This window comes from Aotus nancymaae, unplaced genomic scaffold, assembly GCF_030222135.1.
Source record: "Aotus nancymaae isolate 86718 unplaced genomic scaffold, 86718_ANA_hifiasm-v0.15.2.pri h1tg000014l, whole genome shotgun sequence".
In the NCBI taxonomy this organism is placed as follows: Eukaryota; Metazoa; Chordata; class Mammalia; order Primates; family Aotidae; genus Aotus; species Aotus nancymaae.
Genome location: NW_026988425.1, coordinates 86,641,875 through 86,669,140, shown reverse-complemented (window position 1 = coordinate 86,669,140; position 27,266 = coordinate 86,641,875). Strand labels below are relative to the sequence as shown.

Here is a 27,266-nt window from a genome sequence, read left to right as displayed (position 1 = left end):
GAGACAAAATTCTAAGCAAGTAAAAATCTAGAAAGTGCAGTGGTGTGTTTTCGCTGAGAAATTTATTTCTTATTGCTATTTTTTGGCTTGTCTGGAGTTCTGTGAGTGAAAAGGAAATAAAAGGTTGAATATTAAATGCTGTCTTATGTTGCAATAGTTGTTAACAGTAAACTATAAAAAAGACTATAAAAATCTAATTTAGACTTTATTAAATATATTGAATTTAAAGGTTGTTTTATGTGATAAATAGTAAGTGTAGCTTTCTACTCTTGTAAAGATGGCTTTATTGAACTATATTTAAGAGATTAAATTTTTAAAAAAGTTTTTTATTAAATCTACTGATGAATTAAAATGAAATGTCAGTATATTATGGTGTGTAAAGAATGCACATGTTTTTGTATATTGCTTCATTCACTAGGTAATATTTTTTAGGTTGTAAGAATGGGCTTCTACAATATATCAAAGAATATATTCAACATGTTGAATGAAAGTAATAATTTTATATCTATAACAATAGAAACATTTGTTGCTCAATTAAGATTAACATGACTTCATATAAATTTATATTTCAGGCTATTTTACTAGATTTTGACTGGAGAAGTACATTTAAAGAAGTGTCTCTTCCCATGGCACACTGCATAATAACTGCAATTGAAGGTTTTTCCGAAAAAATTCTCCAACAGGAACAAAATGAAAGGTCTTCAGCTGTGAGTTATACTATGAACCTTGTAAATGTCCAGCGAGTTTGGCAAGACAGCCATATGTTTCCTGAGGAAGAACAACCAAAGAAAATTGGAAAAGCAAGTATAAGAAATCCTTTCAAACTGCTGACTGGCATGATGGGATTTATTTTAGTATACTAGTATAGTAGATCAAATGGAGTCCCTTGGCAAATAGTTGGTACTCGACCCAGTACCAGTTTTCTTCAGTGGTATCCACAGGCCACTGCTGCCCAAAAGGACTTACACCTGGTGCTAGCTTGTTGCTCCATGAATCTGAGGCAACAAAAAAAGGGCCTCTGTGCCTTCATGGGGAGCTGGGAAACCCTGGGAAAACCACCTGTTTTGGTTATACCTTTGAATGACTCCAGGAGGTTGAAGGAGTTACTGTCTTTTCTTGGTTTGGTCACTTAAAAAATCTTCATTAACACTTTAATGAGCTTTTCATCTCATTAGTATCAGTCTTACATCTCCATAGGTGTTTTTTGAAAGTCACAGAACACACTGAGAAAATAGGAGGTAAATATAGTCACTTGCCATTAAACCCAGAATGAGTTCAGCAACCTATGATTGGGATATTCTTAAAAGAGAATATTTGAAGATGACCTCCTTATTCTGCCACTGTCACACTAAGGCTCCAGAACATTCCCTGGGGAACTCTGTTGACTGATCCGATGTGGAGACAGGCTTTACTTTTCCATTCACCACACCTCCCTTCTGCCATTAAGAAAGAGAAGATACATAATAAATAGTGAAAGGCTAGACTCATCACTTCTAAAAGTTGCTGACACCCTACCAATAAGAGGATGCTACATGATATTGTTTCTGATTCTTCTAGATTATTTAAATTAGACTGACATTTATATGTGGCATTTAATTTAAAAAAACCTTTATGGCAATTTAGCAAAAGAAAATTAGAATAAGTTAAAAAATAATGCAAACGTTAATATCAAGGATATATATTTTCTGAGTCCTACTAACTACAGATAAAGGTATTATCATGCAAAGCTGGCTCATGAGTTTTTCATAATGTCTGTCTGGTAAGCATAAGGTTTGAAAGTTATATGTAGAGAAGCATCATTTTGGTATTTCCTTATTTGACATAAAACATTTAACTTTCTACAAGTGAGAAATCGATTATTACAAAGCTGCATCATTATATTTATGTTTGATGCCAAATTCATTATTTAGGAATTTGGCTCCACTGTCCATAAATTAGTTGGTGCTGTCAGGATACAAATAACTCAGTGCCACATTTATTTCTCCCTAGTTTTGTTCTGACATCATGGAAAAACTTGACACAATGCTTCCACTGGCTCTGGCATGCAGAGATGATTCTTTTCAGGAAATTAGAGCAAACTTGATGGAAGCCTGTTGTAAAGTGGCAACAGCTGTCCTGCAGAGACTGCAAGAGAGAGCCAAGGAGGTTCCTTCCAAAGCTCCCCTGAAAAACTTGCACACACTCCTCTCCACAGCGGTGTATGTCTTCCAGCATTTCAAGCAGTATGATAATTTGATGAAGGAAATTACTAAAAAGTGAGTGTTATTTAAATTAAGTTGATGGCCACGCTTAAAGAAAGGTGATATCTTTGGATATCATGGGAATGAAATTTTGATAATAAGTTTTGAGAAAGAGAAAATAATAAGTAACATGGTGAATTATTTTCATTTGTCTTAACTAGGAAATATCAAAAAGGTAGAGTATGGGATATATTAAACTAGATAATAGAAAGAAAGGTACTCTCTCTAAAGGCACACTCAAAAGACCCTAGTTACACCCTAATCCAGTGCAACTATTTTCTGCATGTTTTTATTACATGAGTAAATGCATCCTTTCATTTTGTAAGGTGCATTATACTGACCACACTGAAAAGGAAAAATAAACTTCTTGTCTCATGGAGCAGACTTAGAAAATAAATGCATTGTAATCTATTCTAATGAAAACATCTTTCAAGAAAGCCATTTAGTAATGAACTGTAATATTTGAAGAGAAAGCATCTGCAGTCTTAATTTTCATGTATTTGTAATCTAAAACTGCAGTATGTTTTCTGTATAGAGATAAAAATGACCACAGGCATTAATTATCACATGGTCTTTCTGGTTGCCCTTATACTCTCTAGATATAACATGGCTTCTTGCAAAGGAAACACGTGGACTTAGCAGTCCCTTGTGACCCCAAGAATCTATTCTATAATCTTTATCCAGCCTTTGTAGCCCATTGGTTATGAAAGAAAGCTGTGTAATATTCATAGCTAAAGATAAAAGTAAAATGAATTTGGTTAGGGTGTAACTGTGATATATCTTTAATTCTTGTAAGTAGTCAGATGTTGTGATTCATGCTTGAATTTATAAACAAAATGTACCAGAAATCATTTTAATATTTCTGTAGAATTTTAAAAAACAGTTTATGAGAAAATTGATATCTACAAAATTACAATTTTTAAAAATAATGTGTTTGTGGGACATTTGATAGCTTTATAAAAGTTGTTTCTGACAAGTGCATGTTGTTCTCTAGTAATAACAATAACCTAATGCCTAAATAATGCACTGATCTCTAATAATAGGCTTACAAAGAATACTTTTATTTTTGAATGATGTATTGACAATACAGTTTGTCTCAAATTGAAGTGCATATTTGTAGAACAGCAGATGTATGTTTTCAAAGGGCTTGTGAAACAAAGACCAGCTTTTTTTTTTTTTTTTCCTTTTTGGAAAGTGAATGTGGATGCAAACTTCAGCATTAAGAGGAAATGAATGATTGATATCTAATAATCAAAACCATTTGTAGTACTGGAGATTGTTATCTCCTACTACACAGGCCTTAAATCTCTGTCTCTTTGATCATTCTCTCTGAACAGACCCATATTCCTGGTGCCTGTCCAACGATATCAGGAATTCATCAACACTCTACAGTTTCAGGTTACGAACTACTGCGTCAGAGTTTGTGCTACAAGCATTTTACAGGATGCTGAGAGCCACCACTGGGATGACTACAAAGCTTTTTATGAGGTGTGAAGTTAAGTTTACTATCCTTCCTTTTTACACAAATATGTTTTACTGCCTACCTGCTTTCTGGCTAATTAGAAACATGAGTTTGGCATTACTAATACATGAAGGCTGTTAAGATAATATTTTTTAAATATTGAATTCATACTTAGGAAAAACACTGTTTTTAAAAATCTGAAATAAATTAGACATCAGAACTCTCCTTCTGCTTAAAAGTAAAAATAACCTCATTTGAGCTGCAATGTTTCAGTGCTATATAAGTTGGAATATAATGGGATTCAATGAAAACTCAAAGAGATAACAATGCCAAAATGCTACTACTTTGTATTTCTTCCAAAAGGACCAGTTAGTTATGGATATCTTTGCATTTTTTCTTGTTATATATTTCCATCTGTGTTTGATAAATACCTTTTATTAAGCAGCTTTATTCTTTATACCTATTTTTTTCCTTCTCATCATATGTTCTTATGAGTATGCTTTAAGACCCATCTGAGGCCGGGCACAGTGGCTCATGCCTGTAATCCTAGTACTTTGGAAGGCTGAGGTGGGCAGATCACTTGAGGTCAGGGCTTTGAGACCAGCCTGGCCAACATGGTGAAACCCCATCTGTAGTAAAAATACAAACAATTAGCTAGGTGTGGTGGTGTATTTCTGTAATTCCAGCTACTCAGGAGGCTGAGGCAGGAGAATTGTTGGAACCTGGGAGACAGGGTTGCAATGAGCTGAGATCCAGCCACTGCACTCCAGCCTGGGCAACAGAGTGAGACTCTATCTCAAAAAAAAAAAAGACTCATCTGATCATTTATAGCTTACCTATTTTCATTTAGCCTATGTTTTGAAACCCCAGATTTTAGCAAATTGAAGCCTAATGATTCCCAGTGCAACCAAACCCAGGATCAATTAAAATTATTCATCATCAAGCTTCGTTGGTTTCCCTTCACCTAAATCTCATTGATTACGCACAGACCACAATATTTGAAATTCCTTGAAGTTGATTCCAGGGCAGAGTGAAACATTTATAATATCTTAGTAATCAGGGTTTAAAAAAAATTCAACAGCCATGCCCAGCTTCATTAACTTTTCTATTTTACATTTTCTTCTAGATTGAAGTTTTATGACTTTCATTTTCTTGATTGTCCTAATCACTATAGCGTATTGAGAAAAACATAGTGGAGTTTTATTCAACAGAATCGCTCCTGTCACCTCACAGACACTGAAGGTTCCTGTGGTTTCATTTATGCCTCAGTTATTATCATAATAAATGTTGCTACAACAGAGAGGAGCAGCTAATAAGAAGCTCTCTTAAAGAACTTTCCACTTTTTCCAAGGCCATTTCATCTCTCCTTTAGAGACCCTTCCCAGAGAGTTTTTCTTTTTGCAAGAGCATCCATATAGAGTTTTCCAAATCTGACATACTTCAAACAGTCATGGAAGCAGTAAGCAGAATGAGAAAGAGAAAGTGGTATGGTGCAGCTGGTAGCCTGAGATAAGAATGAAAGTATTGGTCTTCCCCTCTCCTGGCAACATCATATTTTCCTTTTTTGCCTTGAAGTAAACAGAGTGGTTGAAAATGAATCCGTCTCATGTTTCAAACTATTTCAATATGTCAGTGTACTACTAATGAGCAATTTTATATGATGTTTTCCATGAAGAACAGGTATCATCTCACTGTATGTTCAACATAGGGGTGTTATGTTTCCTCTTATGCAAATTGGGAGCTAGAAGAGTCATACAGTGTAAATAAGTGGATGCTTTGAGAACCTGTTATTGAAGTTACCAGTATTTTAAAAGCCAACAAATTACCATGTAACATGCAGCTCTTAGATCTTATGACAAGGTTTTAGCTTCAAGGACGGAAATAACAAGATAGTTACCCTGTGATTACATGGTACTGTAGCTTCCATATACTTACATGGTCAGTAGTTACAATTTAATTGCAGAGTTAGTGGTTGTTATTTATTCTCAGAAAAATAAAGCGATACTGCTTTTTTATGTATCAAAAATAAGAACCTTCTAAAAATAGCACTGATTTTAAACTGTTTTGACAACTGGAGTACCTGACATGGTTTTATCTTGCTTACTGCACCCCTTTCTTCTCCTCTCCCCATTATTCCAACTGATTTGAGAAACAGAACTATTATGTTTTTGGCAGGCCTGCTTTGAGAGGGAAAAAGATGGTATCTGCCTGACTGGAGGTGAAGGGTAGGATAGAGATCTCAAGGGAACCTATCACCATGTGCAGAGCACAGTAAAGAAATAGTAAAATAATTTACAAGATATGCAGCAATATTTGCTCATGTTTTGTGATAGCAAGTGAGATGCAGATACATTATTTCCATTTTCTAAACTGTCAGGTTGAGAGAGTCAAAGAGTTCTGTATCTCTCTGATGAGGTACTGGTCACGATGGCACAGTGGGTGTTCAGATTACATGTTTAAAATTAAGCTTTTAGTATAGTTGACATCTGCTCAGTTTTAGAAACTTGTGTTTTCCAATAGTCAAAGAATAAAGAATTGTCTGTTCAAAGATAATATTGAGTGGCTTCTATAATAAAGCCCAGCTGCTTGTTTCCTGATATATAATCTAAATAAAAGCTCACATCTGTTTACATTATAGTTGGTCTGCAAAAATAACAGATGTTTACTAGCAGAATACTTTTGAAATGACAACAAATAAGGAAACAGGTCAGAAAAATAAATGAATCACATTTAGTTTAATGAAAACCCTTGCATACATTGAAGTTGTATGAATTTTAAAAATAATGGTTGGAACAAAGACCTATTTGAAATATTTTAAGCATGACATTTATATTTTAAAAAGTCTTAAAATAAGTATTTTTTACTGTTAAGAGAAGAAATCTGTGTGCCTAAAGTTACTTTTATTTTCTCATTTATCACTAAATGATAGCTATTAAGGAAATTGGTTTATTCATATTTTGAAGAACATGAGAAATCATTCTGATCATGTTACAATAAGAACCCACCCATTGCCATGGGGAAAGTTAGTGTAAATCATTCATGTTAGTCACTGTATCAGCTGGGGTCAGTTTTGGTTTAATTTACATGCAACACAAAAAGTATGAGAGAATCAAGCATTAAAACTCCTTTCTTAGTTGAAAAAGTATTCATCAAAACACAAAACAAAGAAAGCATAAGAAGCTGTAACTTTGCCGCTTCAGCATTAGTTTCACAATTTCTTTTTCTTAAAGAGTTTAGATACACATCTAATCAGGAAATCAGAAGCCAGTGGCCAAAGTCCCCTCCAGTTTGAACTTGACTCTGACATTTTGATGCCCAAGTTTCTTACCCAAGGAATACAAATTCTACTCATTTATAAATGCTATATGAAAGTCAGTAGATAATAACCATAAATTATTATTGTTACGGTGACTGCAGAAGATATTAGTAATCAAAGAAACTACTAGAAGAGTAATACATAAATAAAATACTAAAGAAAGTGTCTGCATTAAGAAACTATCAACTTTTGGCATAACAGAACAGCAGATTTTTTTTTAGATGACATTTGTCTGACAAAATGGACAAAGCAGATATTTTAAGTAAGAGATAATCACTTGGAATATAAGAGGAAATTTTACTAGTTTAACTTTTGGTATATTAACATAATCAAGATAATGCTTGAGGAATGCATTCTGATCTTCCTATTTCAAATAATCATTTGATCTGATTTGAAGAAAATGAGGTGAAACTACTAGCATACCTTCCTGAGAGGACGCTTTGCCTGATTAATGCTTGTAAATCACTTGAGGCCACCTTCTTTCTGCCTGTTCCCCTTTGCCTTGGCCATTGTTAGCTCTTCCTCTGCAGTCAGAAAATTTGGCACACAGAAGAGATCTGTACAGGAGTGGAAAAGAATGAATATATGACTCTAAAAGTATGAAATGCCATAAAAAATACTAAGAAATGATGATAATATGTGCCTAGGCTTTAAAGAATCTTGTAAACTCAGATTTTTGTGGTTATCTGTTTCTAGTATTGTTATTTAAATAACATAGGCAAAATAGCCTAATGTAATAATCTTTGATAGTTACCCATCCTCCTTGCTTTCAAGAATGTTCCTAAGAATGCAGTATCCGAGTTTCTTTTTACTCCTGTCACTTCATTATAATGTGAAATCTGAAACATTTATAAAATTACGTCAGTGATGCTAATAGGCTCAGAAAAATAAACCTACTGAAATGATTTAAATAGATTTTAATTTTAGAAGAATCAGTCCACTGTCTTAAACAAGCTAGCATGACTTTTTCAGCAACTACAAAGCAAGTTGTTTAAAATAAATTTTAAACCATAGGCTAGGAGTAGGTAAATCAAGGCTATGCTAGGTTAAATATTTGTGGTCTAGATTTGCACTAGAATATCTAGTCTCATAATTTAAATAAAACATCTGTTCCTTTGTCAATAAGGATGTTTTACATCTTGTCAAAAACCTTTGTTGGTCTGCTAGTGTGTCAAACTCTTTAGCTATTTCCTTTCAGCCTGAACTAATTAGGTTCATAGAAAGCAAATTGACATTTTGGAAGACATAATTCTATGGTTTAACGTGTGGTGGTTTTGCCAGGGTGAAAGATGTTCCTTCTCGATCCAGATGTGGCATTATTTCTGCTGGGCTCTTCATCATGATCTCTGGACCATTCTGCCTCCTAAGTTAGCCCAGGAGATTCTAGCAGAAGTGCTGGAGAAATCTCTGGGTCTACTTGCCTCCAGATATGCTCGGGCTCACCCCAGCCATAAGAGAACTCCACAGTTAAGGTAATTGAAGTTCTGAAAAACACTACTTTTCAAGAAAACTTTTTATCAGTTGGTATAAAGCAGAATGTAATTCTGAATCTCATGGCATACTCCTTATATATTTAACATGTTTCTAACATGTGAAAAGAAATCATATTCTATTTTCCTGAGTTATTTAAGTGAAAATATGAAACCTGAATCAAAATAAATTTGTTCTTTTTACTCCTTAAAACTGTCTATAGAACCAACTTGTTTCTAAAGAATGATTCAAGGTATCTTATAATCTAGGACATAGATCTATAAATGTTAATAAGATAAAAATAGAAAATTAAGGCCCTGAAATTGATAACAAAGCATCCATGCCATGATGGAGCAGCCAATTTGACTAATTTGATTTTGAGCTTCTAGGCAACCAGGAGATTTTAGTTGTTTTTTCTTAAGTCTTTAAATATAGAAGTTTATCTTCATCAAGAAAACTGTTTTCTAATTATTTTTCTTCCTAATATATTCTAACTTTTTTCCTTTTATTTTCACTGTTTATTACAAAAAGCCAGTTCAACAAAGTATGAAATCACAGAAAATGAGGAGCAACAGTCACTGAGTATTAAATGACTGAATTATAGTACAATTATATGAGTTATCTAGGCAATGGATATAGGAATGTGCTTACAAGATTACAAAGGTCTTGTATGTATATGAAGAAAAGGTTTTTGTTGTAAATATTCTGTGTGATATGATTCAGATTTTTTAGGTAGAATAAACTTTTTTCAGATATATTTTAGAAGAAACCTACAGACATCGGAGGCTTTTTAGGCTTTTTTTTTTTTTTTTTTTTTTGGCAGGAGGAATCATTTCCTGATCATGTTCTTATAAAGCATACTGCTATTTGAAGGGCATTTAGGTCCTGCTGCAGTGTTTCATAAATATGGTATTTTGCACAGGCTGTTTTGAATTACTGACCAGACTTTTTAAAAAAGTTGAACTCTGAAGAATAGATGGAAAATTCCTTTTGAAAGCAAAGAATACCTTCATTCTTTTCCTTAGGTAGCATAAATCACTTTTGATTATGAAATGGCAAGTCATTATGAGATATTTGTGAAATCAGCTTTACTGTTAGCTCATGAAATAGGCAGAAATGGGTTATATATTTAATTAATTAACTGTACAATGGAGACTTTTGATTTTTATTTTCTGTGTGGTTGCATAAAAATGTCATGCAATGCTAGAAGTATTGCTTCTAGTTTTTATAAGTAAAATACATAAATAATGTTATTTGATCCTAACCACCATTATTATGGAAATCAGATTGTGTGTGTGTGTGTGTGTGTGTGTGTGTGTGTGTTTGTCTACATATATATTGGATTAATAATTATTTATCTAGCAATTAGAAAAAGCATACACAAACTAAAATTAAACCTTTCTAAAGGCCATTATTGATTATTTTTGTATTCCAGTAGCCTCCAAATGTCACATAACCAAGCCATATACACGATTTATATATGTGTCATATATTATTAAAACATAATATTTATTATATATAATAAATTCGAGGCAAAAGTGTCACTTTAAAAGATCCTCAAACTTACATTTTTCTTATCGCTTCAAACTTTTCTTCTTCTGTTTCTTCACCCCTGAATTTAAAAGAAAAAAAGAAGAAACAAACTGAGATCTGTTCAATTTAGTTATATGCCAAAATAATAATTTAAAAGATCTTTGGGTCCCTATTAAAACTCAAGAAAGATAAAAACAAAGAAATAATTCTGTGAGTAAGATAAATAATACAGCATATTTTCCATATATTTATTTAATATTAAACATTTCTGAAACTATAGGCTTCTTGATTTGAGCTTTGTTTGTCTTTTCTTCTCATTTCCCACTTGCTAGGAGAACATGTTACCAATCTTGTAACTTTTTTTTGACAGCTTACACATGAGTGAGGAGAATTGTTTTGCCCTTGAATTTTAACCTATTATGCATATATATGGATAATAGCAAATTTTTCTTTTCATCTAGCTTCTCTTTTGCTCAGTGTAATTTCTGGGATCTCTTGAATTTCTTGAACAGAATCCTAATAATGTAAAATAAACATTTTTTAAAAAGCACTCCTAAAACACTATTACAGAGATCACAATCCCTAAAGATAATGGTATTGTGGGTCACCTAACACCTAGAAACTCAAAGAGTGTCTTTTATACTTTCTATTTGGTTTTGAACTCTGAAGCTCCAGTGTCTAACTGAATTTTTCTATTCTTACATATGCTTATTATACGAGATATGAATGAAAGTGCCTACCAAGCAGAAACATTATTTTGTTTAACATGATTTTATTTTCTTTCTTTCCAATAGACTTGATGTCACAACAATTTTAATATGCACTGAGAACATGTTATGGTCAGTTTGTACATCTGTACAAAAACTTTTGAATCCTCATGAGCATACAGATAATACAATTTTTAAAATTCATACCCATTGTAATAATCTGTTTACAACATTAGTCATTTTGACTTCACCATTAACAGAATTATATAAGTAAGTATCAAGTGTATTTTCCTTTTACCTATTATGATATATAATAATGTGATTAACAAAGTTATTTTCCTAGCACTTATTGAATAACATGAAATTACAAGTAGAAATCTTTTGAAGTGCATTTTTGAGACTGTGAACTAGGCCATTTATTAAAACTAGCACCAACCAACAGGGGTTTCATAATTCTCAATGCAACTCAGTGCCCAAAAATGTGTTATGTCTCTATTAGTCAATCCCATTCAGCTGATAAAGTTCTGATACAATCAGGAACATTTTTAGCTTCACTATTTGGGTTGTTTAAATGGTCAAATTATATTGATGGCCTAATTATCGCAGTGATTTTTTGATACTCTATGAAAAAGAAAACTATATTTGAGATGTACCTCAAATAGTAATGGCAAATGGAAATAGAAATAATAATTACATTTTTTAAATGTGGAAATATTTTACTTAGCTCAACAAATAAGATTTAGAGAAATCTAGAAACATGAAATTACTTTTGATTTCTTGTTAATTCAATTCAGATCTGTAATGTTATAGAAGAGAAGAGTCTTAAAATAAAACATTAATATCATTTTGTTTATATCCTCCTCCACTTTCATTTTTTAACTACATAATTGTATCTTCATGGGTAGTAAAAATTTTACATATGTCTATTTCTAAGGATAAATCAGGTAAAGTTTCTTTGCAAAACATTCTGGTAAAAGCAATATACAAATCTTAATTTTCCATAAATTTTGAGACATTTGTATTAGCTATTCTAAGGTAATTAGCTGCTTTGATTTCAGCTTCCATGTAATTTTTACCTACTCTGACTTTCAGTAAGCCCATTGTTTACAGAGTGTTCCTTCTAGCAACCGAAGTTGAGAGCTACTTTTAGAAATGGAGAATTATTTCAGAAAGGGAAAGAAACAGTGAGATAAATTGCCATACAGTTGATATTATGTACATAATGGTTCATAATCATAAAAAGCTCAACTCTGAAGCCTATAATAAATCCTAGGAAACTAAACTGATTTACCATAGATGAAAAAATTGCTATGCTCTCAGTTCAATGGGTCATTTCATCTAAGAGGAAGGCCCTGTGAAAATCAGGAACAAAGTTGACAAATTTCATGGATTGGTCATGGTGAGCAATATTGAATTTCATGCTTTGTCACAGATGAATTGAAAAATTTTAGCCCCCCAATGCATTTGTAAAACAAATAAATTATTATCAAAGATTGAATATTTTAATAATAATGTAACATACATTCATTATTGTTAACCTATGGCTTTTTGATACATTTTTTAACAACTATGCAAGTACTCAAATCTCTATGATTTGTGCATTAGATATTGCACTGTAACCTCATTCAGCAAATTTAAATTGCTAATTTCAACCAGGATTACAGAACATTTTACGCTAAGCACTGCCTCTGGTTTATCTTAATATAAAACATAGATAGCTATATTGCTTTGAAGCATGAACAAAAACCTAAATATATTTTAATTCTTTTTAAATATTTCTTAGTTCAAAAAATTTCAAAAGTTTTATCCATTTATGTTTGTTTAAATGTCATGATTGTTTTCTTAGACTATAAATCTAATCTTTGAAATATACTTTGCTTTGTATTGACAAAGGAAATTTACAGGACAGCATGTTCTTTGCCAACTAGAGAAAAATATATTTGTGTGTTGCAAAAACGCTATTGACTTATTGAGCTTTTTTGTACATCCAAGATAAGAATCTGTCATACTATTAGCATGTTAGAAAAAATTGTGAATCTCACATTAAAAAATTAAATCACATTCTTTGAGGAATTGGTGAAAAGTAGCCATCAAATATTAATAGTATTGAATTTTTATAAACTGTACCTGATATTTGTCACTCTATGCAATATGCCCTTTTAGAAGGTGACTGCCTTTATTTCAAGTAGTTGTAACCGAAAAACTAAATGTGTTTTCCTTTCTGAGCTTAGCATAGGACCACCAAATCCCTGGACAGGAATACATGATTTTAAAGTCTTTTCAGGAAAAATGAAACCTGTTTGCAAAAATATGTGTTCTTTTTTAACTTGCCTTTATAGATTTCTGTTAGAATGTTGTAAAAGGAGTACTTCAGCTTTGTTCTCCAGGGAAAGGAACCTGCTGAAACAGAAAATATTCACCGTGTATTTTCCGAAGTGCTTATCACTTATAATTATTTCATAAAGGCAGTTAAACTGCAGGTTGAGAAGCATATTCACATACATGTTCATACACATCCCCACACAGTGGTTTCATATGTTGCATTTTGGGTGCATAGACTTTAGTTTTAGTTCTTGTATAGCAGGTTAAAAATTAATTACTAGAATATTGCATAAAGGTAATTCAGTTTCAATTCAACAATTGTTGTTGCCTCTCTAGCCCCTATGATTAAAGACAAGGGATATAACAATAAGCAAGATGTAATATCTGTCACAAATAATTTAAGAACATCTGATGAAATTTTTTATTTTAAATTGAAATAATATTGTCCTCCCTAAATCTATAATAAAAGGTAGAATTAAATAATAAATTTCATATCTATATCTAATTTCTATATCTTCATTTATCCAAATGTTTTGATGTATTATATCAAGTCCTAATAGTAGAAACTTCCTGAAAGTAGGCTATCTCAACATTTAATAAGATGGAAGTGTGGGATTTCAATACAACTGCCAACAAACCATGCAAAGGCTAGAGTCTTCAGAAATACGCCAGAAGGTGGATCACTAAGCCAAAGAATAGCAACCTCATCTTGGGGTCCATTTGTTGTCACTCATAGGCTTTTTAATCACCAAATTCCAATGCTCTGTTTATAGTTCTGTTTCAAACTAATGTTATGCCTTTTGAGGTTATGGTCTTATCCTTTTTTTAAAAAAGAAACTATTTCACTGTTTCTCAGAAAACAAAATAGGCCTTTGCTTTTCTACCTCAGGAGTGGCTGGCACACCTTGGAAAATAGGCAGGTCCTCAAAATGTTAAGCATAGAATATGCTTATGTGAAATGTTGAGCATATCATCATATGACCCAACAATGAAAATATTACGTCCACACAAAAATTTGTGTAGGAGTGTTCAAAATGTTATGTCCATACAAAAATTTGTATAGTAGCATTTTTCAAAATAACACAATGTGGAAGCAGCCAAATGTCCATCAACTAGTGAATGGATACATAAAATGTAGCACGTTCATACAGTGGAATATTATTCAGCAATAAAGAGGAATAAAGTGCTGTTTCATGCTGCCACAGGGATGAACCTCAAAAACATGCTAGATGAAAAAAGCCAGACACAAGAACCCACATATCATTAGATTCTATTTATTAGAAATGTCCAGAATAGGCAAATCCATAGAGACAGAGTAGATCAATGATTACTAGAAGCTGAGGGGAGGAGGGAATGGGGAGTGACTACTAATGGATACAGGATTTCATTTGAGAATAAAATATTCTAAAATTAGATACTTATGAAGGTTTTACAGTTCCATGAATATAGTATAAACCATCTAATTGTATACTCTAAATGGGGAAATCTTTTGATATATGAATTATATATCTCAATAAAGTTGTGAAAACAAATGGAAATTGAAATATATTTAAAATGTTTTTTTTAAAAAAAGATACCTGGCAGCATGCAAAATTTTCCAGAAAGTGAAGTTTCTTGTCTTAGCCATTTTGTTTAAGTTCAGTGACTCCCTTTATCCACCTTCCTCTAAATATTATTTTTAAAGGGAAATCTCATTTTTAAAAAATACAAAATTCAACAGCTTTATGTGTCATCCTAATAAGGTTAAAATACTCAAAAAGAGCCAGTCATTAAATTTAGAGAAGGGCTGCTCCTAGAATATTCTACTGGCTGGCTCCTGGTGTACCCTGAGATTCAGTCTTTCTCTCTCTCCATCTCATGTCCTGTTCTGAGCCTGCCCTTTGGCTGTCTACCACCCACAATTGTTCTTCATAGATGGCCCTTTAAACTCATCCTCCTTTTAACTAAGGAAGGTCTGGTAATACCTTTTATTCATTCTTTCTTTCTTTTACCATGTATTTACCATGTATCTACTATGGGCCTAGCATTGTACCAGTCATTCTCTAACCTCAAATTATCATTTGCTAACCTCAAATAGTTATCTTCATCACGAGAAATTCAAGGCATTTAAATGTCATTTAATGACATTTAGGCAACAACTTACAGTCTCCGGTATAATGCTGGATTTTGAAAGCGAAGCAGCGACTTAGAATTCTTTTAAAAATCTTGAATTTGGTATTCATAGATAGTTGTCTGTGATTCTAGGGCCATCAGAAAGGTTCACATGTCCTCAGTTATCTGAAGCTTTCCAGTGCTATCTTAGTCATTCAGTTTCACACTATTTCTGCCCCTTCTAAGTTTGTGGTCTTCTCTTGGTATTATTTACTGAATGACTCCAATGGCCCAGGCACTATGGTAGGCACAGATGACTCAAGAAGTCTAACCTGACCCTCCACTCACATAGAACTTACATCCTTGGGCTACCTTAATTCAGTCATGGAGGTTTATTCCATTAGCATCATATTATGAGACCCAGTTCTCCTGGGAGGACAGCCAAAAGCAACATGGCACAAGAGAAGCATAAAACCCAGCTAACTCTTTTTAGTTCATCAGCTGTTCTCACTTTTGATGTACATTGGGTTTTATCTCCTTTCAGCATCTGGCTACATAAGCCTAAAGACCTGATCAGTTTTGTTAAAGGAAAAAAAATGAATGCCGGCAACATAGGTGTAGATCAGAGAACCCAAAGAGAGTGAATCTAGGACAGAGTGCTGGCATGGTCAGCACAGAGGCTGTATGAGGCTAATGCTAGGAAGAGGCATGGTTAGTTGAGGTTGGAGGAAGGGCAAAGGCAAGGAATTTTCCAAAATTCACTCTTTTCTCCTTAAGCAAAGTCATCTTTCCAGCGTGTTCATTTGGGAATGTGAAGAAATGTATCCTGCTTCAAACTTAGAGACATTTATTTTTAAGAAAGTATTTAAATTTGCTGTATCAAAATTCTTTTATGTCTCATGGAAAATATAATTCTATGGCTCATACAATTGTATTTTACTCTCCACTATGAATTATTTAGAGCATCCTCTCTTTTAACGGTATACCAAAACATCATTAGAGGTTATCTAATAGCTAGCTCATAATTTCATTCTCCCATTGAGGCTTGTGGGCCAATTTTCACCCTGTTATACTCTCTAGAATAATGAAACTAATTTGGGATCTTGCTGTGGAATTAAATGCTCATACAGATCTCACTCCCTTTGAGACCATAAACATCTGCCATAATATCTCTTATAGCCAAATAACCTTACTGTAACCAATATGACTGAGAGACTGTCAGTGTGGTAAAACAGTTTAGGTACTGGCAGAAATGCTCAGATAAATACCATATTGCCAGTGGTTTGTCGTCTAAGAAATTTGGGTACTAAATCACCATGCTATTATTATTAGATCCTCCATTATTTTGTCTAGTTGTGAGGATAAAACTGTAGCTAGGCAACCATTTAGACTATCAGGAATTTCATGTCCATTTTGAAGTGGCCATAGACTTTTTAAGGAACAATTTCTAACTGTTGTTATTATAATGATATCTTATTTATATAGAGCACTTACCGTGTACAAGGCATTTTGCTAAATCCTTTAAATACATTATTCCACTTAATCTTCACATTGACCCTGTGAGGTGATTTACTATTTTAATCCCCATTTTACAAATGAGAAAACTGAGGGTAAATATATTGCCACTAGCATTGCTGTTAATAAAAGCACATTCAGGATATAAGCCCAGGCTCTCTGGCTTCGGTTCCTGCATGTGCCCATACACCACTTCTATATAACCTTTGATGACCTTACCCTTGGGGTATGGAGCAGATAAAAAAGTAATGGAAAGGAATTGGAGGCAGAGTTAAATCCTATAAAGAAACAGACCAAAATTAGGGCATAGAGAGGGGATGAGGTTGTAAAAGGGGATATATTTTAGACAGGGTAGTGAGAGAAGACTTAGTAGAGAAGCTTTGGAGGTAGAGCAATCAATGGAGCTACCTGAACATGACAGTGAAGTATTCATTCTTAGAGAAATGAGGTGGCCCTCAGATAACCAGACAAATGGGGATTTTATGCAAAGGGATTAAAGTGGAAGGGAAAGTAGGCATAGGCTATGTGAAAGGCTACAAAGATATTTAGTATCTTTGTCCACATTCTCTAGTTCCCCCTGCTGTCTCATCAAGCGTTCTATGTCTTGTCCCATCCTTCTCTCTGAGTCCTTCTCTTCCTTTGAGACTGCCTTTCTCTCCAGGCTGCTTGCTGCATCTCCTGACACATTGTACTGGCACCCTCCTTTTCCTTGCTCTCTTGCAGTTGCGTGGTCCTCCTCATACCCTCACTTTCTTGGGCTCTATCCAGACTCTGGTACATTTTTAGAGAATATCACTCACCTCTCCTTTTATACCCTTTGACAATCCCACTCTTTGTCCAATCTTTTTCATCCTTCTCCACTTTAATCAAGCCCCTGATCTTGTCCCGTTTGTTTGTTAGCAGATGGCCTTGCCCCTGTATTTCTCCAAGAAAATCCACACCATCATGAATGCACTCTAACTTCTCATCTCTGTTCCTAATAGTAATTTTTCTCCCCACTCACCTCTACATCCTTTGATTACTGTCTGATCAATATGTCTCTTTTCCCAATTAAAGGAAATCTTTGTACCTGTCCTCTTGATTGCATTTACCTCTTACTCATGGCGTTTTAAATATTCTTTCTATCTTGTCTTGTGGCTCCTTCCCCCAAACATTTCCTGTATTAAAAAATGTTCCTCCATTACTATTGTGTTTTCCTTCTAAAACAGTTTTCATTCATTGTCTTCTTTTATACCTACCACTCACTCGGTGCATTGCAATTGGACTTCTACCCTCAGCATGCTAAACTAACAACATGGGCAGAGTCATCCATACACATCCAATTGCTAACTCCAATGGATTCAGTCATTTTCTCTTCTCTTGGCTTCTCTAACTTCTTTTTTTGGTGGGGAGGTGAGTTCATCCATTCTTATGGCTATACCATTATGTGATGACTTCCACATTGTTATCTTCAAACCAGACAGCTCTTGTATGCACTGTATCAGTAAATCCAAATTCCTATTGGATGCCTTGGATGTACTTCAGATGTCTGTAGCCCCCTTAACATATCTAAAACTAAGTAAAATACTTGCAGTGTATCCTAAGCTTCTTTCTTTTCCTTAATTTTCTCCTTCTATCTTCCCACTTATACCATCACCAAACCCATGTCATTAGGAGATGAATATTGTTTGTTCCATTAATTTAACATGTTTTATATTTGTCTCCTACTTTCTATCTCCTGTCTCTTACCTTGATTCAGCATCTTATCCTCTCTGACCTGTCTACTACAGTATCATCTTCATTATCTCCCTCCTTCCTGTCTGACTCTTTCCAGTCTGCTCTCCTTACTACTGCTGAAGTGATTTTTCTAGGATACAAAACTGCTGGTGGTAATCCCATACTATAAACTCTTCAGTGATTCTTTATTGCTGGTACTAAGTCCAAATTCCTTAGAAAAATGTATCTTTGAACCTGGTCTGGCTTCTGCTTACTTCTCTAGCTCACGCAGTGGAATACGTGGAATGGAAATATTACAGCCTGACTTTGAAGCCTATTTAAGGAATGTTTGTTTTGATCTGAGATTTAGTAAGAAAAAAAAGTCTTTTAAAGAAGAGATGATATGTTAAAAGTCTAAAAAAGGTCCAAGTCTATTTAACTAGAAGATGTTCTATTTAGCAAGACAACCAGGGGGATAGAAAGGTCAAATTTGGAAAACATGAGGATATAAGTAGCAAGATGTGGAGTGAAAAGATAAGGGTGGAATTTCAAAATGGAATTCTATTCTGCATATCAAAAGATGCTATTGCTTCTGTACTATATATAAACAGAAATGATACCATCTCAAAAACTCCATTTCTAAAATGTCCCCAGTCATTACTCTTAATTCTATATAGGAAAATATAATCTCCTGTTGTTATAAATTTTTTACTAGCCAAGTTATCTGCTAAAGATTTTATGTGACAAATCCTTTTCTATTGTGTCAAGATTTAGACTTGAATTTGAGCCAACCTAGAAAAATGTTACAGTAATTGTTGATTGTTGTAGATCAGATATTCTGGTTAAATTGTTTTAATTTTGAAATTATAAGCCCTTTCTAGACCCTTAGGAGCATACAAAATTAATTATAAATTCTAATTAATTATTGAGTACTTATAAATCACTTTAAAGGTTAAAAAGAGGTACCACCATGCAAAAAATTTTTTACATTAATGAAGCAAATACGACAAAATATTGGCATTTATTGGATCCATGTTGAAGAAGATAGCAATGGGATATAAAAATACTACTCATGGGAAACATAGGTTGTATTCATTGTACTATTATTTATCCTTTTATCATGACAAATTGTATAACATGAGATTTTTAAAAATTAAATTATAATGGTATTGTTACACCTTCCTCAAGTGTAAGGATTGTTTTACAGAGGTTCCTAAAAATTCTAAGTTTCAACTTGTGGTTTTTCATGGCTGTGCTGACTTGCCCACCTAGCTCCTGAGTCACCTATTAACATAAATCCCAAGCAGATGAAGTGGGGGCATTGTCCATTCTTGCACAATACCATTTTGTGTAAAAATCATTAACTGAATCCTAAGTAAAAATCAAAAGTTATTTCAATGGTCATAGTTAATGTTTCCTGTATATTCTACACTAATTATTTGTATTTCTTTAGGACTTTTCAGCATGGCCTGGATGAGTCTGCTTCAGATTCCTTAAAGTCATTTTTTAAACAACCACTATATTGGGTTTCTTGCATATCACATTTCTACCCTTCTTTACTCAGGTGAGAGCCTCTAAATGCTATACTATCTATGATTCTATGATTCCTTTTCAAATTTAATAGAAATTTTTATCTGTGGATGTAAATGAACTTACATCTTACAAAAAGAACTTACAACTTTTCACAACTGACAGGTAAGTAAAGAGTATTTTTTCTCTTTTCTTAGCTCAAGAATCCAAGGCATGGGCCTCATAATTATTCTACTAGCTTATAACTTTTGTAACATAATGGAAAACTGTAAATTTTTGGAATTTAGTTCTATTTTAAAACTTGCCTTTCTTGATCTGTGTGACTGGAGATTTGACGGTTGTCTCAAGCTAATTATCAAACATAGACATATAACTAACTCAGAGCCTTAGGTAGAAGTTGAGCGAGAAGTAACTTTTTAAATTATGAGTAGTATCTTTCACTGTTATTATTTAATTAACAGCACTTAAAAACAAGAAAAATCATTTAAAGTATGAAATGTGCTTCCGGAGTAATCTGATGGCATTTTGTGGCATTATGTGAAATGACACTTTGATTTCTTGCTAAATATATCATTGGAAAGTACCTCTCCTTGGTATCTGAGAATAAAAATATCATGTATAGCTAAAGGAGATATTGTTAATCCCCATATATTCTTGATTCATTTTGGAAATACACTATCAGCTATTTCACCATATAAGCTGACTATATCTCTCTCTTGAAAAACAAGATTGTCACCTATAGATAGAGGGTGTGAAAACCTCATATACAAAAGTTTCCCTAGACACAAAGTTTGCCTAATGTGTGCCTATTTCCATATGGGTGATGAAAAATCCAAAATTAATGTGACAAAGACTCCATCTTTAAGGACCTCAATGTATTTTTATTTTTGGTTGTTGTTTTGTTTTGTTTTGTTTTGTTTTGAGATGGAGTTTTGCTACGGTTGCCCAGGCTGGAGTGCAAAGGCAAGATCTCAGCTCACCGCAGCCTCTGCCTCCCGGGTTCAAGCAATTCTTCTGCCTCAGCTTCCTGAGTTAGCTGGGATTACAGGTTTGCGCCATCACGCCTGGCTAATTTTGTATTTTTAGTAGAGACTGGGTTTCTCCATGTTGGTCAGGCTGGTCTCCAACTCCTGACCTCAGGTGATCTGCCCGTCTCGGCTTCCCAAAGTGCTGGGATTACAGGCATGAGCCACCGCGCCCTACTTAATGTGTTGTTATTATTTCATTTACATATAAAACTTTGTCTATGTTTCTGATTAATTCCTTATGATTTAGTCCTAGAAATTGAATAATCTCAATGCTCTGTCATCTTGTGTGTAAATATGTCTTGCCATCTTGCACATAAATACATTTTATTTCAGTAGGAATTAATGTAATAAACATAAATAGCCAACTCCCTAATATTCATTGTTGCAAAAATAACAAATGACTGGATCTCTTACAGTGAATCAAGCAAACAAGCTGTGTCATTTGATGAGTTCCTAAATTTATAAATATGTCTGTTCTCTATGTTATTATCACATTTGCTTTAACCTATTTTACTGCCCACTTTTATCTTACATCTGGAACCACTGGAGTTACTCCCTTTTAGACATAGCTCTGCAAGACTTCCACTTCCAAGCTTGCTCAGATCAACCCAGCTAGAGTCCTGGAAGTCAGCATGAAAATGGGCTTATCTTTCAAACACTAATTCTTATATTTAACTTCTTTCTCTTTTCTATAGCTACAGAAAGCAAAAATGTACATTTCTTTTCTTTCTGCTTCTGTTTAGCAACCAATCTCCACTATTATCCTAACACAAAGACTAGAACATGGGAATGACTATTCAGCTCATAGTGGAAATACAATTTTATGCAAGGCTTCATAAGGGCAGTTTAGTAATAGGTATTAAAAACTTAAAAATATTTTTGCCCTTTTATCTGACAATTCTATTTCTAGGAGTCAAGTCTAAGCAATTAATCAGGCTGACAAAGTTTTATATATGAAGATATCAATCAGAGCATTATTTATAAAAGAAAAAAAAGGAAATAAATGTTCTACATTATAGCATTAGACAATTCAGTTATGGGATAGTGGCACAGACTACCGTGGAGTGATTAAAGGACTGGTTTTGAAAAAATGACACAGGGAAATAATTGTGGTAGACAGGAGGAAAATTCAGGTTAGTAATTATGAAATTACCAAAGCCAACCCAGTTTTTAGAGTGATAAGTGTGTACCAGACACAGTACTAAGTGCTTTACATACATTATCTTTTTAAAACCTCACACTAGTTCTGTGAGGTAAGTACTTGGGTGCTTCTTTTATGGAGAGCAAAGTGCTGTGTAGGTGGCAACATTCTGGAGAGAACAAAATTGGAAGCCAGGCTGAACCCAGGCCTGTTCCATTCTAAAGCTTAAGCTCTTGACAACCACATCTCCACTTTTCAAAGGGAAGAGCAGTTCAGGGTGATGTTAACAGGTGTACATGAAAAATCATTCTCCTGCACAAATAAGATTGTTAGTTACTAATTATGTAAAGTCTTTTTTGTGATTTAATTTTGTAGGGCCTCTGATGTGCTAGTATATACTGTTTAGCTCTGCTATAGTCTGAATGAGTCCTCCAAAATTCATGTGTTGGAAATAAAATCCCAATGCAACTGTGTTGAGTGGTGGGGTCTAATGGAAGTTATTTAAGTCATGTGGGTTTTGCCCTCTTAAATGGATTAATATAACTATAAAAAAGGCTTACAGGAGTGGGTTCATTTCCTCTTGCTCTTCTTCTGCCATGTGAGGTTGCAGCAAGATGGCCTCACCAGATGCTGGTGCCTTGATCTTGTACTTCCCAGCCTCCAGAACTGTGAAAAATAAGTCTTTCTTCTTTGTAAATTACCCAGTCTGTGTTATTGCATCATGGCAGCACAAAATGAACTAAGACAATCTCCAAAAAAGGCATCAAGTATGCAGATTCCCCAAACTTGCGGGGTGAGACAACTCTTGTTTTACAGGGAATTAACAATTATTGGAAAATAGGACATCATTGGTAAGTGTTGAACTATGCTATACTACCATATTTAGAGCATAAAAAAGTAGAAAAATAAATATTGAAAGGATGTATAGCAGTGGGTTTATAGTTTTTATCTCTGGGTGGTAGGATTGCAAGCAATTTTAATTTTCATCTGTATAGTTGTCTATATTTTCCAAATTTTTATAATGAGTATAATTTAATTTTATTAATTATGAATACATTTTTTAAAAGCAGAAAGAAAATCTATTTTCTTTGATTTCTCTTTTATTCACATTGCTTAACCTGTAACCTCTATACAGATGATTTCCAGTTCTGCATCTCTAGCTTTAAGTTTAAAATGCTGTTTTCATTATGTCTCTCTCTCTCTCTCTCAGAAATCGATAGTAGCTTCTGCTTCACCCACACTGTCTCTCCTGGAGAGTTGCTGGAGGAGACTTACTTGCTGGAGAGTTTTCTGGCTTATTTCCTGGAGAGTTTTCTCTGCTCCAGTTAAGTCAGTCTCCTCTTGTGTCTTTAAGACTTAGTTATTTCATGTTTTTAATATTTAATTTGTTGCTTATTTTCAGTTTCAGCCCTTTATTTATGCGGTTTCCTTTCTTGGAATACCTTTGGTTCTCTCCTTTCTAAAATCTCCATACAAGGTATAGTAGGAGGACTCTCCCGTTATCACCCCTGCCCATTAAGAGTCATGTTTTCAACTAAGTCCATATAATCTGCTTAGAAAGACATATTCCCTGTGATTTGTAATCCAATGTGCTCAGAGCACTGTACAATCAGAGGAACCCAGGGCAGCAATAAAAGCAGTTTTAAAATAACTAAAGTTATTTATTTTCATTTACCAGACATTACAATGGGGATTCCTAGACCACCATTATGTGAGCTTAAAAATCTCACCTTTCCATTCATTTCCCTCACCTGTATCAGCTGTCTATATGAGTCTTTCACCCCCAAATTATCCTTCAAAATTCCATTCTTCACTTTAGCAACTAAAATGAACTGTTCAAGAAAATACAGGGGTTGGATGATGACAAATGAAATATATATTAGGCTTATCTTTTGGTAAAGAGGGAGGCTGAGAGGAGAGGTGACTGAAGTAGTTAATATCATGAAGGAACTTAACCATGAGATTAATATATTTTCCACATGTCTTAGTTTAGTCTAGTATGAAACTGATTATCCTTTCTAATCAACTCACAATGTTAGCCTATACCACTGCTAGGGACAATGAATACAGTACATTTTACTTACTCCTTTGAAAATATATTAATTTTCCCTAAAATAAACTAAACTCTATTCCCAGGGTTCTAGGAGAATATGAAAAAATGTATTTTTATCCATTTTACTGTTTTCTCTGGTAAGCTTATAGATAAATGTTATGGTCCATACTGCTGTTCCTACATTTTTCACTCTATTTGTAATCTCACTTTTCATGATTACAAATGAATCATTTTTGTTTTTTTCCTTCTATCCACTTTTAATTATCTTAGTTTATATAATATTGCTAAAAGCTGGCTTAAATTCTTTCTGAAACAATCTGCAGGTACAAATAAGTAAGCAAATAGATGAATAAATTACTAAGTTCCTTCATGATATTAAGACATATAACATGTAATATGAAAATAATGAAACCAAAGATAACTTAATATGTTTAGGGAGGAAAATATATGTATATAAATCCAAAACAGGATTACATTGAATAGAAGCAGAGTAGAAACAAAAAGCCCAGTGGAAAGAAATATACACAGCTCAAAATGGATGGCCATAAATCAAAGCATCATGTTGACACTGTAAAAGAAAATGAGCAGTTAAAACAAATGGACTGTTTACTCACACTGATTATACTTCTTGGACTCAGTGTACAGTTATGACCTACTTAGCTAAGGAAGACCTGAAAATATTCTTTTAAACCAAATGAAGAGGAAAGTTTAGAAAATGATAAAAGGCATTATAATGCAACATATTATAATTAACTAGGATAGCATTCTTTCTTGAACATTTCTGTGAAAGCACACTATGGTATCTGTCTTAACCTTTTTCTCTCTTACATACCCAACCCATTACTAAGTCTCATTCATTTTAACTTCTAATATCTACTATCCATGGTACCAGTTTCACCTTAGTCCAAACTACCATCATCTGTCTCTTAACTACTGCAGTGACCACTAGCATTTTTCCTATGTACATGTTGACTTCCATTTCTAATATTCTCCAACCACAGCAAGAGTTTTCTCAATGCCAAATCTGTTTTCAAAACTCAAATTTTATCATGGCATACTTATGGCTTACCTTCCATGAATTCACTTTTATCCTTAAATATGTATAAAAAACTAGCATAGCCTATAATATCTACATAGATGTGACTCTTACCCACTTCTCAACCCTCTTCTGATACCCACTACTCTGTGAACTCTACTTTCCACACATTAACCCATTTACATGTTCTTTCTGTGCCATGTTCCTTTCTGCCACAGGATTTTTGCACATGCTTTGCCCTTTCACTAAAATATCTTTCTCCTTCACATAGGTAATGCCAGCTTATCTTCATCTCTCAGCCCAAATGTGACTTCTTCAGAGAAGACTTTTAGCAACTGAGATGAACTAGCAAGACTAGTTCACTTCCTTTTTACCATATCTTCTAATAGCATTTTTGCTTCTCTTTCATTGAGTTTTTATAATTGTCATTTTATCTTTATTTGTGTGATCACTTAAACTACATATGTATCCTCCACTAAATTCTATAAGAATAAGGAATTTCTGCTTTTTGCTTACTGTTATGTGTTCATGGTTTAGCATATACAAGTTAAACAATAAATATTAGTTGGATGAATGAATGAATAAAAAAATTCAAACTAGTATTGTGTCCCCTAAGTGCTATATTAAAGAATTGTATTGCATAAGTGCTATATTAAATGGTAGGAACATTTGATCTGTGTGCTAAGGCCCAGGCATGGGAAGCATAGTCTTAATGAGGAGGTAGCTACTAGTATCCTTAGGAGAGAACATCTAGGGAGGAGGACAAAACGAGTTTTTGGTCTCTCAACTGCTGCTGACAAACTGCTCTGCAGTGCTGAGGAAAAGAGCTTAGAAAGCCTGTGCTCTGATGAGGTGCCAAGCATTGACATAGCACCAACAGCCAGGGGAGAAGTAACTAGAGCTTTTAAACAGCAGAGGTCTTAAATGGCTGTTCCAGAGTATGGATGGACAAGCAGCTATATCTTTGAAACAATTTTCAGAGGGAAGTCAGTGTCTACGAAACAATTATTAAAAAAAAGTGAAAATGTCAACTGAACTAGGTATTTACTATATAGACCTAGATATATTAAGGTTTACGTCTTTTCTATCATGGCTTAATATATTACATAATTAAGAATATGGAGATGAAGCCAGCAATGTGATAATAGGAAACAGCTATAGGTTTTCACATTGGATTGTGTACTTGTCTAGTTTTGTGGTTTTGGAAAGTTAGCCTATGGGTGCTTCAGTTGGGTTTCCCCTTATATGAAACAGTTTATATTTTGGGAAGGATGTTGAGACATAAACACAATACAATCTTATTGTCTTATTGATCTTCTAGAAGACAGCATGCAATCCTATGGTCTACTTCCCCCATCTTAAAACATCTTCTTCCCTTCACTTCTGAGATACTGTCATGGTAGGGTCATGATGACTCCATGAGCTCAAGTGCCTCAGTGGCATTCATCACATAAATACTAAACCATCCTTCATAACTGCTGTTAGTAAACAGCTGTATATTTCAGAAAGTGGCAAGTTTGATCAGTTATCTAAACATGTGAAGGGACTTACTTCAAGTATGATAAAGTGGAAGCAATATTGAACCACTTTCTCGCTGGGTCAGGAATGTGATGCTAGGGGAGACTTTTCCTGAACTCCCCATAATAGTTCATTATCTGATAGACAGGGACCGATAATAAGTCAATGGCTCCAGGAAGATAACTTGTGTTTCTCAAAAGAATGGCTGAGTGATTCAGTGTTGTCAAATGTCTTAGTAATTCAGGTGCTAGGGTAGTATTGATTGGAGAGAGCCCAAAACTGATGGCTGGAATCTAATATTAGTTGTACACCAGGTAATGTAGATACAATCAACCTTGAAAAAAATATGATTCTTTAAAAATGTCAATCCACATTAGTGGACAAAGTTCTTAAAAAAATCAAGGGGTGTGGCTGGCAAGATGGCTGAATAGGAACAGCTATGGTCTGTAGCTCCCAGCGAGATCAACACAGAAGGCAAGTGATTTCTGCATTTCTAACTGAGGGACCCAGCTCATCTCATTGGGATTGCTTAGACAGTGGGTGCTACCCACAGAGGAAAAGTTGAAGCAGGGTGTGGCATTGCCTTACCTGGGAAATGCCAAGGGTTGG

The 27,266-nt window shown here is 34.0% G+C and overlaps 1 protein-coding gene across 7 annotated transcripts in view; it reads left to right on the top strand.

Moving 5' to 3' along the window:
* KIAA0825 (KIAA0825 ortholog) overlaps positions 1-27,266 on the top strand; it is a 457,524-nt gene that overhangs the window by 124,319 nt on the left and 305,939 nt on the right. For 5 of the 7 annotated variants that reach the window (XM_064376145.1, XM_064376144.1, XM_012477515.3 and 2 more), the window contains 6 exons: positions 573-800; positions 1,990-2,255; positions 3,578-3,728; positions 8,300-8,490; positions 10,816-10,998; positions 19,805-19,915. In XM_064376145.1, coding sequence (XP_064232215.1) covers positions 573-800; positions 1,990-2,255; positions 3,578-3,728; positions 8,300-8,490; positions 10,816-10,998; positions 19,805-19,915 — 1,130 coding nt within the window. Of the gene's footprint in view, positions 1-572; positions 801-1,989; positions 2,256-3,577; positions 3,729-8,299; positions 8,491-10,815; positions 10,999-19,804; positions 19,916-22,866; positions 25,739-27,266 lie in introns of those variants that run through there. The other 2 variants (XM_064376147.1, XM_064376146.1) reach the window with 2 other exon arrangements.